Source organism: Plectrocnemia conspersa, unplaced genomic scaffold (assembly GCF_051122295.1).
Source record: "Plectrocnemia conspersa isolate PC_06_02 unplaced genomic scaffold, ASM5112229v1 ptg000012l, whole genome shotgun sequence".
Classification (NCBI taxonomy): domain Eukaryota; kingdom Metazoa; phylum Arthropoda; class Insecta; order Trichoptera; family Polycentropodidae; genus Plectrocnemia; species Plectrocnemia conspersa.
Genome location: NW_028277176.1, coordinates 15,559,990 through 15,573,767, shown reverse-complemented (window position 1 = coordinate 15,573,767; position 13,778 = coordinate 15,559,990). Strand labels below are relative to the sequence as shown.

Below are 13,778 nucleotides of genomic sequence, written 5' to 3'. Positions count from 1 at the left end.
ATTTTCTGGATAGATTAAAGACTCTTTTTTTTAGGTACAACCCGTTATTTTGTATTAAGAAACAGGACGGCAATTTAGCTTTTACCAGGGGGGGGGGGGCAAAAGTTAAAAAAAAGCCAGTCAGTGATCATTTTTTATTTTTAATATTTTGAATTCATTAAAATTCATAGTATTTCATTAAATAATATGTATTTTTCTGGACAAATTCAAGGGGGGGAGCAAATGCTCCCACCTACCTTTTCCTCAAATGAGGTAACTCGCAGTGTGGTCAGGCGAGTTAAGGCCTTAATTAAAAATGGAAATGTGCTTCAGCAAAGAAGATTTTCTTTTAAAAAATCATCATCAACTTTCTTATGCTCGAGAATTGTTATTTTTGTAAAACAATTGAACATATTGAACACGTTGAGCAATCCATTTCGTAAACATGCTGTTGCGAACTAATATTTGAACACGCATGATTATTGACAGTTGTCTGATTTACAGTGCTGCCAACATAGGAAATTCGATTTGGATTAACCTGTAATAAAGTGACCATATTTGCTAGGTTGGAATGAAGCACGAAAAAAATCATTTAGGGATGCTGCGGGAGGTAACAAAGGTCAAAATGCGGGACACTTTCCAGTTTCGCACAATCCGGAACCTCTGGTCACTTCATTTATGTATTAAAAAGAAAGTAAGTTGTAACGAGCAAGTATAAAGCATTTTTTTAATAGAAAATATTTGGCCATTACAAAACGATGGTCGGCGATGAGGTCTTAACACATAATAATTGGATCATCATTAAATAATTAGTTAGTTAATGAATGAACTAATTAAGATCGATTGCAAATAATCGGGTAGGTCTAAATTTTATTCTATATATCGCGATAACAGTAGCCCAAATATATAATCGAGGATATAAAGTTCAAAAAAGCGGTTTAAAAAATTAAAACGAAACGAATTATCGTTTATTAATCAGTAAGGAAATTGACACGATCGTGAAGTATCATCGTCTCGATATTTGGGTAGGTGTAGATATATTTTTTTTAAACGGGGAAAACAATCCCCCTTTTCGGTTACACGAACAGCTGACCAGAAAGTGTCGCGACGTGCGGCGTGCGTTCATTCGTCGGTTGGAACGGCGTCGCCGGCACAGTGGCCAATTCGCCTAATCGACATCATGCAGGCCGCCGACTCGAGACCTGGTGAGCCCTTTCGTCTCTCCGTACTTGCCTCGACTCGATCTCGAGTCGTCCCTTTGCGCTGCTTATCACCGCCTATCAGCTGGAGCGTGGGTCCCCACGCGCTTTACGCCGCTTTGTGCACGCTTTTTGAACAAGCGCATGTTCCACGACGTTCTATCGAGACCGTTGCGCGTAGTCGAAGTCAAAATCGAAGGTTCGGCGTCAGTTCGATCGATCACGTGGTCAAGAGGACGCTTCGCTATTGCGTCTCTTGTCGCACTATGCCATTTTAGATACCGCATGGCGCTATTATCGCACTCTTGAGGTATGATCTTCCACTCTTCGAATGCTTATTTTTATGATCGATCCTACAAGGAGTAAATAATAAAACAGACAGCAATCGGAGTAACGGTTTCGAAGGTCGGGATGAAATAAACAAATTCTAACAAAAATATCGACTGAAAATGGTTTCAATTTTGGGAAGTTTGTGGGGCCACTTTAGTATCACAATTAAATTAGCGACATCTATGTACTATGTAAGGTGGCTAGATTTTGAAAATATCTAAAGGACACTAAAAAAAAGGTCATTTATGAAATTTTTGTTGATTCAGAGATGCTGCGGGAACTAAAAGAAGGTCGCCTCGAACACTTTTGTTCGAGGGGGACGAAGGACAACAATTTTGAAGAGGATAATCTTCAAAAGAGAACGTCTTCTGACCTTATATTTAGTGACATCAGGTGCTTGCTTAGAATGTCGACGCTAATTATATAAATTGTATATTATACACTATCTGTTCCAAATCTGTGAGAGCTGAACAAAAGACTGCAATTTTATATTTATTTATTTAAAATACACCCCTTCTGAATCAAGTCAATACAGCGCTGGAAACGATCATAGATAATTTCGAAATATCTTTTGTAGAAATTTTCTGGAAGTGCCATTAAGGCGTTGATCAAATCCTTTTGGACGTCATCAATGGTTTCAAAACTTTTTCCTTTCAACGACAGCCAGAAGTCACAGGAAGCCAAATGAGGTGAATATGGAGGGTGGCTGAGTACTACGATGCCTTTATTGCCCAAGAATATGCATACAATTTTTGCTTTGTGCGCTGGTGCATTATCATGCAACAATGACCAATTGCCATTGCTTCGGTATTCTGGCCCACAAACGATTCAGAGCGCCCAAATATTAGTCTGCGTTCGAAATGAGTCATTGCATTGCAACTCAATCCTCCTGGAATCATATGTTAGAATTATTCCTGAATGCTGGACGTGAAAAGTCATCAATCATTGTCCTAAATGAAGTCCTTATAATCATTTTTGGATGACGTTCCTCATTTTCAATTAAATAAAAGCGGCTTAATCACTCATTATAAGGTTGCTTAAAAAGTGTCATGTGTAAAAAATGAACGGCATATTGCTGGCATTGTTGAAGATCCTCCACCATACAAATTTTATATGAAAACATTTTAAGATTTAGTTTCAAAACCCGTTATAGCGATATAAAGACAGGTGGATCGTCATTTACACTATCACACAGCTGCTTCAGTGCACACAAAACTTTGATGCTTCAAACTGAATCTAATCATGCCGCTTGAAGTAAATATGTCTATGTATGGAAAATTACACTTCTCAGATGACTTTTATTATCATGCTAAAAAATGTTGGCTCTTCAGAGCATTTTTTATTTCTTAACGTAAAGTTTCTTGCTCCAAATTTTGTATTTCGGCCTCAATGTTCTGCCAGAATTGCTGAATTGTCTTACGGTTTGTCGATACACACCATTGGCTGCAAATATAATTAACTAAAGTCTTGAAAAGATAAGTTTATCTTGCCGCCCAATGCAGAATTTTATAGTATTTTAATCTTAACTGGGTAGTTTCTTATTACTTGATTAAAAATGCTTGATTCTGGCAAAATTTAAAAAGTTAAATTCGCACGTCATAAAATGAACAGAACACAGAGCGAAAGACAAGAAACAGTCACAGAATGGCTATTGTGATGATATAATATAAGGTACAACAAAATTCGACCCTCCCATTGAAAACACTTTTTAAAATTCAGTGATGACTGCATCACGCGTATGAAATGAGATTACGATGACTAGGCTCATGCTTAGTTAAGAGAATTTTAAAGTATTTTAATCTGAAGTTAAGCAGCATTGGGCCTGGTCAGTACTTCGATGTGTGATCGTTTGGGAACACTGGGTGTCGTTGGTCATAATGCGACAAGTTAAAAAAATCACTACGAAACCAAAGAAGGTTCAGAGTCAGTAAGAAAAAAACTTAAACTGATATTTTTCTAAAAAAATATTGGTTTGAGGCGGCAGGGCATGAAACATATTAGAACGCTCTTACAATTTAGCTATTATTTTCATTTGATATGTTTTTTTAATTTATTATTGCTTAATAAGGGTTGATGTAAAAACAGTTTGGATGCTACTTTCCATAAATTGTTGTACCATGCTTTCTTTTTATAGTTCATGCTTATAAATATATTTTATATGTTGTTGCAAACGGCTGTAGCAATTTTATGGCTTCCACATCTCCGGAAACATGACCTCAAGAAAACGACAAATCTGCCTTGTTCTGAGTTCAAATCCAATAAATGCTAAGCAAACCTTGCAAGCTCTTCGATTTTAATTCTGTGTGTGAAAGGAAAACAGCATGAGTCACAAAAATACATTTTTAATATGTGGAGTTACTTTTAACACTAGTTTTATGAGACTTCTGGGTTTCTGATTTTTATTCTGATTTGATCTGTATTTTATCTATTAGCACTATATGGTCTCTATATACCTATTTTTAATGACACCCGTCAAATTGATGGGTTCATTCCTGTAAATCTAGTGTTAAAATATTTGATAAAGCAAAAAGAATTGTCGTTTTTTAGTGACAAAAAAATATACAATACTTATTCCGAAAATTAATTTTCATTGTTATTTAATATTTTACCACAATTCGAGTAATTTTTCGATGTCTGTTTTGTAAAAATTCTTGCGGTTTTGATTTAAGAAAGGAATCTCAATGTTTTACAACTTCATCTGTTGAATTGAAATTTTCTTTTCGAAGCGACTGTTCCATAGACCAGAATTAATGATAATCCGAAGGTGCTATGTCAGTAGAATAAAGCGGATAAGGTAAAAGTTCTATAGTCTATTTTTTTAAAACAGTCACTCGACAATAACAAATGCACGCGGGGTTCACGTGATCGCTGAGTACAGGGCTGAATCAGAACAAATAAACGAATTTTTTTAAATAAATAAAACACTTCATTAATTTTAAAAACATTTACAATTAGAAAACACGTAAAAACTAATACTAAAGACAAGGATTATGAATAAATAATATTTTAAATACTAAATATAAAACAACTTATTGAAATAAAATCGAGTTGAGGAGTCAATTCTAGTTTACATTAATAAAAATGACTGAATATTTAATTCTATCACATTATCTAATTCCCACAATTTCAACCTTATTTTTAACATGTTCAACACATTTTTTCCATATTTATGGCGTTATTGTCCCAAAGTCCCATAAAATAATTGATATATTTCTGAAACTTTAAAGTTATTATGTTTATATACTTGAATAATTCAATAAATTGATTTTTTACACACTCCTGCCTTTGTTGATACTTTCAATAATTTTGTTGGGATTTTCCAAAGTTTCACTTTAATATATATTTAAAATAGTGTTTTTTTTTTTTAATATTTATGTGATTTCTTTTAGTCCGTTTTTTTTGGAGGACTACAGGGGTTAATTTTAGTATTGGTGTCAGTAGAAGACATTTAAAAATTCGGCAACCGTATGCACACGCAAATAAAATCTCGCGAACAGCAAACCAATACTACCCTGTTGAAATAGTATTTGGGGGTGGATCCATTCAAGTGAACATCCAATTAGAAGCTTTCTGTGAAGAACACGTGATTTTCACGCGTTGAGCACTGTTTACAAGCGCTGACTGTTGGAAAAAAATAGAGTGTAGATCCAGTTCCTTTATTTTATCCTGTGTAATTTTCGCTGCATACGCTGTTGTGTTGTTAGATGCGTTGTTGATTATTAACTAGGACTGATCGTTGTTTTTTTTATATTAATACCTCTTTGTGCTATTGCTATATTATCTCTGGTTTCAAACTCCTTGTCGACTGAATTGCCATAATGCATGTTAGATATAAGGAAAACTGAAATTGATTTTTTTAAATTCAAGTTAATATTTTGTCTTGAATCCAAAATCCGAACAATCTTGGTGGTAATCGCTTGAATAGGAAGCGAGGTGCAATTCTGAGAAGCTCTTGGAGCGAAGATGTAGTCTGAGCGTCAAATTCTAGAGGAGTCAAATGTGAATAATCATGTTTTGGTACTGCGTTGTATATACAGTCATGTAAATAAAATGTATATTCACTCCGGTCGTTGGAGGGAGTAGCAGGAATGCGGCGTCATTTTAGTTAACTGTTTAGTTCATGAGCATAGTTTGCGGGAATTCAGATTCGTGTCTAGTGTGTCTCCTGGCTGATGTGGCATATGTGTCGCTACAATGTATCGACTATTAATCAAGATTACTTTTTGGCTGGCTTATTCGGTATATGTGCTACAGTGAATGTGTATTACCAGTCAAGTTATATTTTCACTGGCGTTTCAGTGAAATTATATCCGAATACATTTTCAGCAGTAGATATATTTCTACTAACGAAAATATAATTTAACTAATAGGCGCTAGTGAAATTATATGCTGCTCTAAAATGCCAAACGAAATTCAATTTGATAGGTGTGAAGCTTCCATTTGCTGTTCAAACTCAAAACGAACCTAAACGAATTTATTAAACCCATCTTTACCTAATGAATTTATGAATTAGCTATGGGTTTTTTTTAACTTTCAATAAGTTAGGTTTGGTTTAATTTATTTTAAATATCCTAGACTTTTGCCAAGCGATGTGACATCACAATTCTGTGAATATCTGATTTGAGATATAATACAATTTTACTGATATATTTTAAATGACTGAGTTAGTTAAATTATATTTATACTAGTGAAAATATAACTTCACTTGTAATATACATCAAAGAAAAGTGACAAAATCTCGTTGATGGTCAAATTATGACCAGGGATATAATTGTCTATGTAATTCTTGATAAATTTTTCAAATATTTCAGAAATGTAGTAAAGTGATTTTTCTGTCTTATTTAGTTGTGTGATCATCGAATATTAAAAATAAGAATCGAACAAGAGACAGTACATCAGAAAAAAAATCTGTTCTTTTTCCATCAGTAGCTTGTTAACGATTTCAAATATTCATACTGAAATTTTGTATAATTATAATTAACCGATTAAAGCTTCTATCACCATCAGGTCTATTTTCATGTATAAAATTTGGTTCAAATTTTTAACGATAGCTTATGCCTTTTTTGAATACACGGCACTTATAAGTGCTATTCTTTCGTTGGTGTGAAAAACTATTATTTCTAGAATATGTATAGAAATGCTAAGCTTCTTTAAAGTGGAATTTGTCTTATAGATCCTTTTATGCCAGCTATAAACCTAACGATATTGTGAGCTGGATACTACTCTCATTTTGTTCCATCTTAGCAGTATCAAAACTTAATATGATATGGCTTGAGCCTCCTTTTGTATTAATAACTTCGCTGTTGTTGAATACAAATTCACTGACTGAATTATGATCGACAAGAATTTTAGCGTGTACTTCATCGTGGTCATTTTCATTGTCAAAATCAAAATCATTTGCACTGCCTTCATATTATTCTCTACAACTAACTTCTAACAACAATCTAATATAGCGCCAACTCTCTTTTAGCTATATTCAGTTCAAGTGAATTATAATCTGTACTCTGTAGTTTTGAATTTGAATATTTTCAGTCGTAATGCTCTTGCTCATAAAAAAATAGTAGGGATTATATGTATTTAAGTTTTATTCAAACGCTTCAGATAATATACAATGTTAAGAGTTTCTTTGGCAGAGAACAGAATGTGAAATATATATGATTATTTTTCATAAACTTTTATCTCCTTATACTTATATGAACTCAGTCCTCTGTCTGCTTTGATAACCCTAGATGTCCATAAAAATGAGTCAGTTCTCTTTAAATAATAGGATTATTGGAGGTTGGTAATTATGATAGAAATATAAACTTTGAATTACAAACTTGAAAGTCAAATGTGTATGTGGGTATATAACAAGGCGCGTATGGTGAGATACTTTCGTTCACTCGTGCGATGAGTGACAAGAGTGAGCGAGAGATAAGGGTGTGCGAAACGCATGTAACGCACGCCCTTATCTCTCGCTCGCTCTCGTCACTTAACACGCGAGCGAAAAGGAAAGTATCTCTGTATATGCATGAGAGATTTTAGCTTGAATAACCATATTATATTATTATTTAATTTTCATCATAAAAAAAATCATTCTTGTAACCAGTGGCGGCCGGTGAAATATTGTGTCTCAGTTGCACAATCAAAAAACATCATGCTGATGCGGTGTTTTGCGATTGTGCGACTGACGTTTCGACGGCCGCCACTGCTTGTAATATTTTCAATATTATCATATCACTACAAGCTTTAATGTATCATAAATCATACTAACATTTATGCTTACTAATTAATTTATTATTATATTGATAATATTTATTATTATATGTATATTATTATTTTTAGTTACTAGATCCTGCAGTAATTTGTTGGGGGTATCGTCACAAAAAGAAAGTTCAAATAGTGCTTCTGGCGCATCTTCGGCATCGCCAAATGTAGCGAAAAAGGATACAAGTATAAATATTGATATCATTAATCATTATTTACTGACATTAAATTTGATTATTAATTATTAACATTTTATGGGTTTTACTTGGGTAAAATGTTATACATAAAGCACTTTTCTTTGAATGAAATTGTACCATTAGCTGGTAGATTGGTACAAACTCATAAACACGCACGTTATGTACATTTACAATTGAATTCCTTGAATTTATTAAATATTACTATTATTCATATATTATAATATTAATCATTTGTTTGCAGCTATGTCTTCCACTCCGCCGAAAATTGAAGGTGCCGAAGCGGCTCCTGAGTCTCCAGTGAGACTTACTAGAAATCGTAGATCAATTTCGCTGACCACAAATGTACAAGAGAGTCCCAAAAGAAACTTGCGAAAACGAGCAGTCTCACCAGAGAATAAACCCACTCCAGTTAAAACCATGACTCCGACTAAAAGATTGAGGAAGAACGAAACCAATTTACTGATTACCTTTGATTCGCCAAAACCACGCCGTGGTCGTCTATCGTTAGGTATTTTTATTTCAAATTTTACAACTTTGTGGAAATTTATATAAAAAAAAATCTTTTCAGATGCTCCCCTTTTGGATACATCAAATTTGAGAAGGTCAAGACGATTAAGTACAGAATTAAACGTGGTCCAAGAAGATCCTATAAGTATGTATTCATATTAATTAACGTGAGAACATAGGTGATGCACAAATATTGCTACAAAGAGAAGTGCTAATATCTGTTGAACCAAATTCTAATGACATTTTGAAATCTCGCATTATATCTAAATTTTCATTGATGAGATATTCACATTTTTTTACTGTGGCAACTTGTATGCATAACCCTTCATAAAATAAACTATTTAATACGTGTTTACTTGCAGAAGAAGCCGAAGTTGAGGCTTCGCCTGCCTCGCAGCCCACGAAAGGACGTCGCGGAAAACGTCTCAGCGTGCTACCGACTCAACCTTCAGTGCCAGAAGAGAATGAAGAACCGATAGTGGAGGCCGAGACTATCGATGTTAAAATCGTATATACTGATTTACAAACCATAAGTGAAGCATCCAACGAATTGTGCAAAAGTCAAGATTCTCAGTCTAACGTGGGTCTGTTGCGAAATAATCCAACAGTGTGTATTAAAAAGTTAGTGCTTATTAATGATTGTGAAAGTGAACAATGTGCGATTACAGATGTGAATAAATCACCCGCAAAAGATGTAGATCTGCTTCGAGACAGTTACAGCAGCTATGAGTTACGAAGATATTCGTTGAATAGAAGTGAAGATAATGTTGAAGATATTAACACTAGTGGAAAATCATTAAATTCGAGTCAAAATAACAGCAAAAATATTGATACTAGTAAAAAATCATTAAATAGAGGTAAAGATAATGTTGAAGATCTTAATACTAGTAAAAAATCATTGAATGAGAGTCAAAATATCGTTGAAGATCTTAATACTAGTAAAAAATCATTGAATAGAAGTAAAGATAATGTTGAAGAACTTAACATTAGTAAAAAATCATTAAATAAAAGTCAAGATAACGTTGAAGATCTCAACACTAGTAAAAAATCATCGAATTCGAGTCTAAATATCGTTGAAGTTCTTAATACTAGTGAGAAATCATTGAATAAAAGTAAAGATAATGTTGAAGATCTTAACATTAGTAAAAAATCAACGAATACAAGTAAAGAGAACATCGAAGATTTAAACACAAGTAAAGATAAAATTGAGGATCTTAATACTAGTGAAAAACCATTGATTGATATTGAAGATAATGTTGAAAACCTTAATGCAAATACAATATCATTGAATAATTCAAAAGAAAACATTGGAGGTAGGCGTAGATCACTGCGTGAAACTCCGAATAAAATTAAACGTTTATCCATCGAAGATAAATCTGAAAAAGAGGATGATTTTCGAAGTAAAAATAAACGCGAAAAGACACCTTCTATTTCCATTGATGAGAGCAATAATTCAAATGCTGGCAGAAGAGACAGCTTACCTCGAGAAGGAAAAAAAAGAAATAGCATCGGGGATTGCAGTGTTCTCTCCGTTGACGATAAATCTATAACTAAAAATTTAGACATTTCTATCAACAGTTTATCTGAAACACCTCTGGACAAAACTCTAGTCGAAACCACCCTAAAACCAGGAAATGACAGTATGAATGTTTCTGAAAAACAAAATAACTCATCTAAATCGCTTCTGGAAAAATCTGTAATTGAAAATCTCAATGATATATCCGTTATTTCCAATAAAAGAAATAGTCTATCTGGAGAAGAAAATAAAAAAAACATTGTAAATGGCAGCATGAACACTTCCCTAGGAACTATTTCAGAGAAACGTGATAAGTCAGCCTCGATATTGCTTTTAGAAACATCCGTCGATGATAATCTAAACACTTCAAAGAAAAACACCTCTTTGAACTCCAGTAGAAAAAAAGCGAGTGAATTTTTTGTAGAAGAGAAGTCAAGATCGCTCAGAGAAGAAAAAGATATTTCTATCAAAATATCTGCAGAAAGTATACACAATACGTCTAGTGAAAAAGAAAATGCGAACGAATCTCGAGAAGGAAAGAAAAGGAAGTCCATCGCTGATTGCAGTCCTAAACTTGCAATGAATAAATCTAACTCTCAAACAACAGCCGTTACTAGTACGCCATTAGTGAAGAACAAATTAAACGATAGCGTTGGATCAGTTAATAAAAATAAATCAAAGTTGTCTCAAATAGCCGAAAATGAAATCGAAGATATTAAGAATAAACTTTCCGAATCGATAGATAGCAATTTTGACAGCGACTCGACGGAGGACAATATAAAAATTACATTCTTGGATTCGTCCGCCAGCGATGCTGGATCCGATTACGAGTCCGGAGATAGCATGCCCGAGTCTGAGAAAATGGAAATAGCCATGAATCAAGCGGTCGAAAAGGGTGTATCTTTGAATTCGGAAAATACTTCGACGGACGCGGACAGCAACGATACGTACGAGAAAGATTCGTTCGTTTGCAGCTCCGATGAAGAAGAGGTAATATTGCTCAGCGGGTCTGGCGACGATCTCTCTTCGGGGGCAGAATTGTCGCAATCGAAAGAGTCTAAGGAGAAGTACGATGCGAAGGAGAAGAAAAAGCAAAAAATGGCTTCTAGAGAAATGTACGAAGCGCGACACGGGATCGAAAAGAAACGCAATAATAGCGGAAAAAATAATTTCATCTTATCTTCCTCTGAAGACGACGGCGAAGAAGAAAAGGAAATTTCAATCAAGAACACTTCAGGCGTCGCAAATCTCTCCAACGATCCATTGAAAATGACCTTTATCGAAAACCTTGACAATTCTAGCGACGATGAAGATGTACAAAATTTAAAATGTAATTATGAAGATGTATTAAAACGACTCGGAGAGAGCAAAGCCGTTATCTCGAAAGATAGTAATTCTGACAATGAAACTGAGTTTGTAGATAAAAAAATATTAAACGGTTCCAAAAATGATTCTTTTGTCGGCGAAAAATCAAATAAAATATCTAAAAAACAGAAAAAAGGTCTGAACAAAAGTGACATTTTGAAGACGAATGTCAAAGGAACTCAGTCCACATTGAGCAAATCTTTCAATTTGGGCTCCGACGCTACTGATAAACCCATATCGATGCAGGAATCGATGGATCGGCTTTTAACTTTGAACAAATCTTTGTCAAAGGTGTTCACATCTTTGGTAAACGACATAGATAAGTTAAAGGACACCGTCTACGATGGAGCGCCGGACGCAACAAATAATAAAACTGACGACGAATCGTTGATTTTGGAAAAAAGTCAGAAGAATGCCGAACTCGAAGCAGCGACTGCTGCAATAAAAAGTAACGCAAGCGCAGACACTGTGACTACTTCAAGAATTCTACAGGTCGAAAAAAGAAAACTCGACACGTCTGATGCTGGTAATGAACAATCGAAGAAAATTAAAATCGCAGTCGAGCAAGAAAGCAAAAAGGTGGGAAAATTGCGCCACTCGCAAGAGTCCCTACATAATAACGTAACCGGTGAGTGAAACTTTTCTTTTTAGCGAATTTTGAGAGTGCTTTTGGATCCATTGAAACGTTATCGTAATTTTGATTTTCAGATTCAAAGTATAAACTGTCGGAACAGTCGAAGCTTATAAAGAAAAATAAACAAACCAAAGACGTTCTCGGTAAAGTGAGTATACATACGTTTCGATATATTATAGTACGTAATGAAGATTGTATCATATATTCTCGATCATAACGCATAATTTTGCATTTTCAGATGCTCAAGACGAAGGTCGGAAACTCTATTTTCGATTTCAAAGTGCGGCCAAAGTCTCCGGCCTTAAAGAACAAAGCGACGTCGACATCTCAGTTCGTCGTGGAAGAGTTGAAATCGGCCGCCGATGTGAAATGCACTGAGACGGCTGGCAAATTTTCAGTAGTGAGAACCAAACAAGAGAAGCGCTTGTGTAAATTAAATTTGGGAAGCACTACCAATTTTGCCATTGCTTCTCTGAAAAATAATCCGATGCGAGTGGACGCCGCTGCTGGAAACGAATTCGTGAATTTCAAGAGAGACATGCTATACGGAAAGGATATCAGACGAGAGACTTCGCAGGAAATGTTGAAAAAACAGCAGAAAAAATATGCGAATCAAAAATCCCGTCGAATATTTTAATTGTTAGTTGTTAACAAGTTTTAAAGAGGATATTTTTGCTACATTTTATATTTTATTATTAGGTCGTGCTCTATGAAAAGTCTTCAGTAACTTTTACAGAAATCAGTACAAAAGCAATTAATTAACTCCATATTATTGAAACATCAAGTCCTATTTACCTTGTTGAAATTTATTATGATATTGTTTGAAACGTTAGGACTTGGTGTTCTGAAAATGCAATTATATGATTACTCCAATGTTATTTAAAGATTAATTTTGGTTATTAATAATGTATGTTTGATTATTTTTAATACTCCGAAGTGGGGAAATGCATATATTTTTTTAGAAAAGTATGTGTAATAAATGGAGTGTGTCGTTTTAAGAGGCTGTTTCGTTTGGGGACCGTTAAAAAGTTTGTCACTTTTGTGTTTTTCAGAGGATTTAGACTATACGAGTTGGTCTTTGTTACGTTTTGACTTGTATTTATAAAATTTAAGATTTACATTGGCCGATTTATTCGAACTCGGTTCGTTGGCTATTTTTTTAATAAAATAAAACTTGTTCCATGATTTGTATATCGTAGTTTTGCGTTTTTATTCGGCGTAGCTCGAGAACGATGTTTTGCGGGCCCGCCGGTTTGAATTTGGCGCCTTCCGGTCGCGGAGCTGAAGTTTCGGCGAGATGGATCTATTGTTGCTCCATCTCATTACAGCGGTGTTTGCGGCGAGCGAATTGGATGAAAAAGCGGGGATTTCCAGGCGCGAGTTTTAAATGTGCAAGCTAGGAGCATAGGCGACGGCGCAACCGGAAGTCGGTTGTCTGCCGTGTGCCGATTCTTGCTTTTCTATATCGAGACTTAAAATGAATTTTGATAGTAGCATAGGAATTTAAAAATATAGTTAGGATTTATGGTAGAGGTTAGCGATCGCTACACACGCTGAAGCAGAACGGCGTAAAACCGCCGCGCGGTCGTGGGCGCCCCCCTCCCCTCCCGCCATCTTTACGCGGTCGTCCATTTTGTATGGCGCCGTATTTGGCTCTCTTCTACACGACCGCGCGGCTTTCGACTTTCGGCGACGACTTCGTCCCCGTCTCCGTCGTCGATTTTACGTCGCGGTTGCGATAAACGGTGAGTGTTTCGTTTAATATCGCCGTTTCGCTCCGGTGCCGGTGTAAACAAACCGCCATG

The 13,778-nt window shown here is 35.1% G+C and overlaps 2 protein-coding genes across 3 annotated transcripts in view; both read left to right on the top strand.

The window, feature by feature from the left end:
- The first annotated feature begins 1,057 nt into the window (after nt 1–1,057).
- On the top strand, nt 1,058–13,171 carry sle (slender lobes). 2 transcript variants are annotated; one of them, XM_088200412.1, is made up of 7 exons: nt 1,058–1,184; nt 7,833–7,940; nt 8,193–8,459; nt 8,520–8,603; nt 8,821–11,967; nt 12,048–12,121; nt 12,212–13,171. In XM_088200412.1, exons 1-7 carry the CDS (start codon nt 1,160–1,162, stop codon nt 12,608–12,610), a joined length of 4,104 nt encoding a protein of 1,367 aa, XP_088056538.1. In that variant the 5' UTR covers nt 1,058–1,159; the 3' UTR covers nt 12,611–13,171. The 2 variants fall into 2 exon arrangements, with proteins under 2 accessions (XP_088056538.1, XP_088056539.1); XM_088200413.1 differs by lacking the exon at nt 7,833–7,940.
- Nucleotides 13,172–13,579: 408 nt separating this feature from the next.
- The window catches only part of jumu (Forkhead box protein N4 jumeau), a 28,463-nt gene continuing 28,264 nt past the window's right edge, over nt 13,580–13,778 (top strand). Inside the window, exon 1 of the mRNA XM_088200415.1 lies at nt 13,580–13,718. The gene's annotated coding sequence lies outside the window, so the exon portion shown is untranslated. The remainder of the gene's footprint in view (nt 13,719–13,778) is intronic.

Coding starts and splice junctions, on each gene's coding strand:
- sle (XM_088200412.1), top strand. CDS start 1,160: ATGCAGGCCGCCGACTCGAGACCTG. Junction 8,460..8,519: donor CCGTGGTCGTCTATCGTTAG/GTATTTTTATTT, acceptor AAATCTTTTCAG/ATGCTCCCCTTTTGGATACA. Junction 12,122..12,211: donor CCAAAGACGTTCTCGGTAAA/GTGAGTATACAT, acceptor TTGCATTTTCAG/ATGCTCAAGACGAAGGTCGG.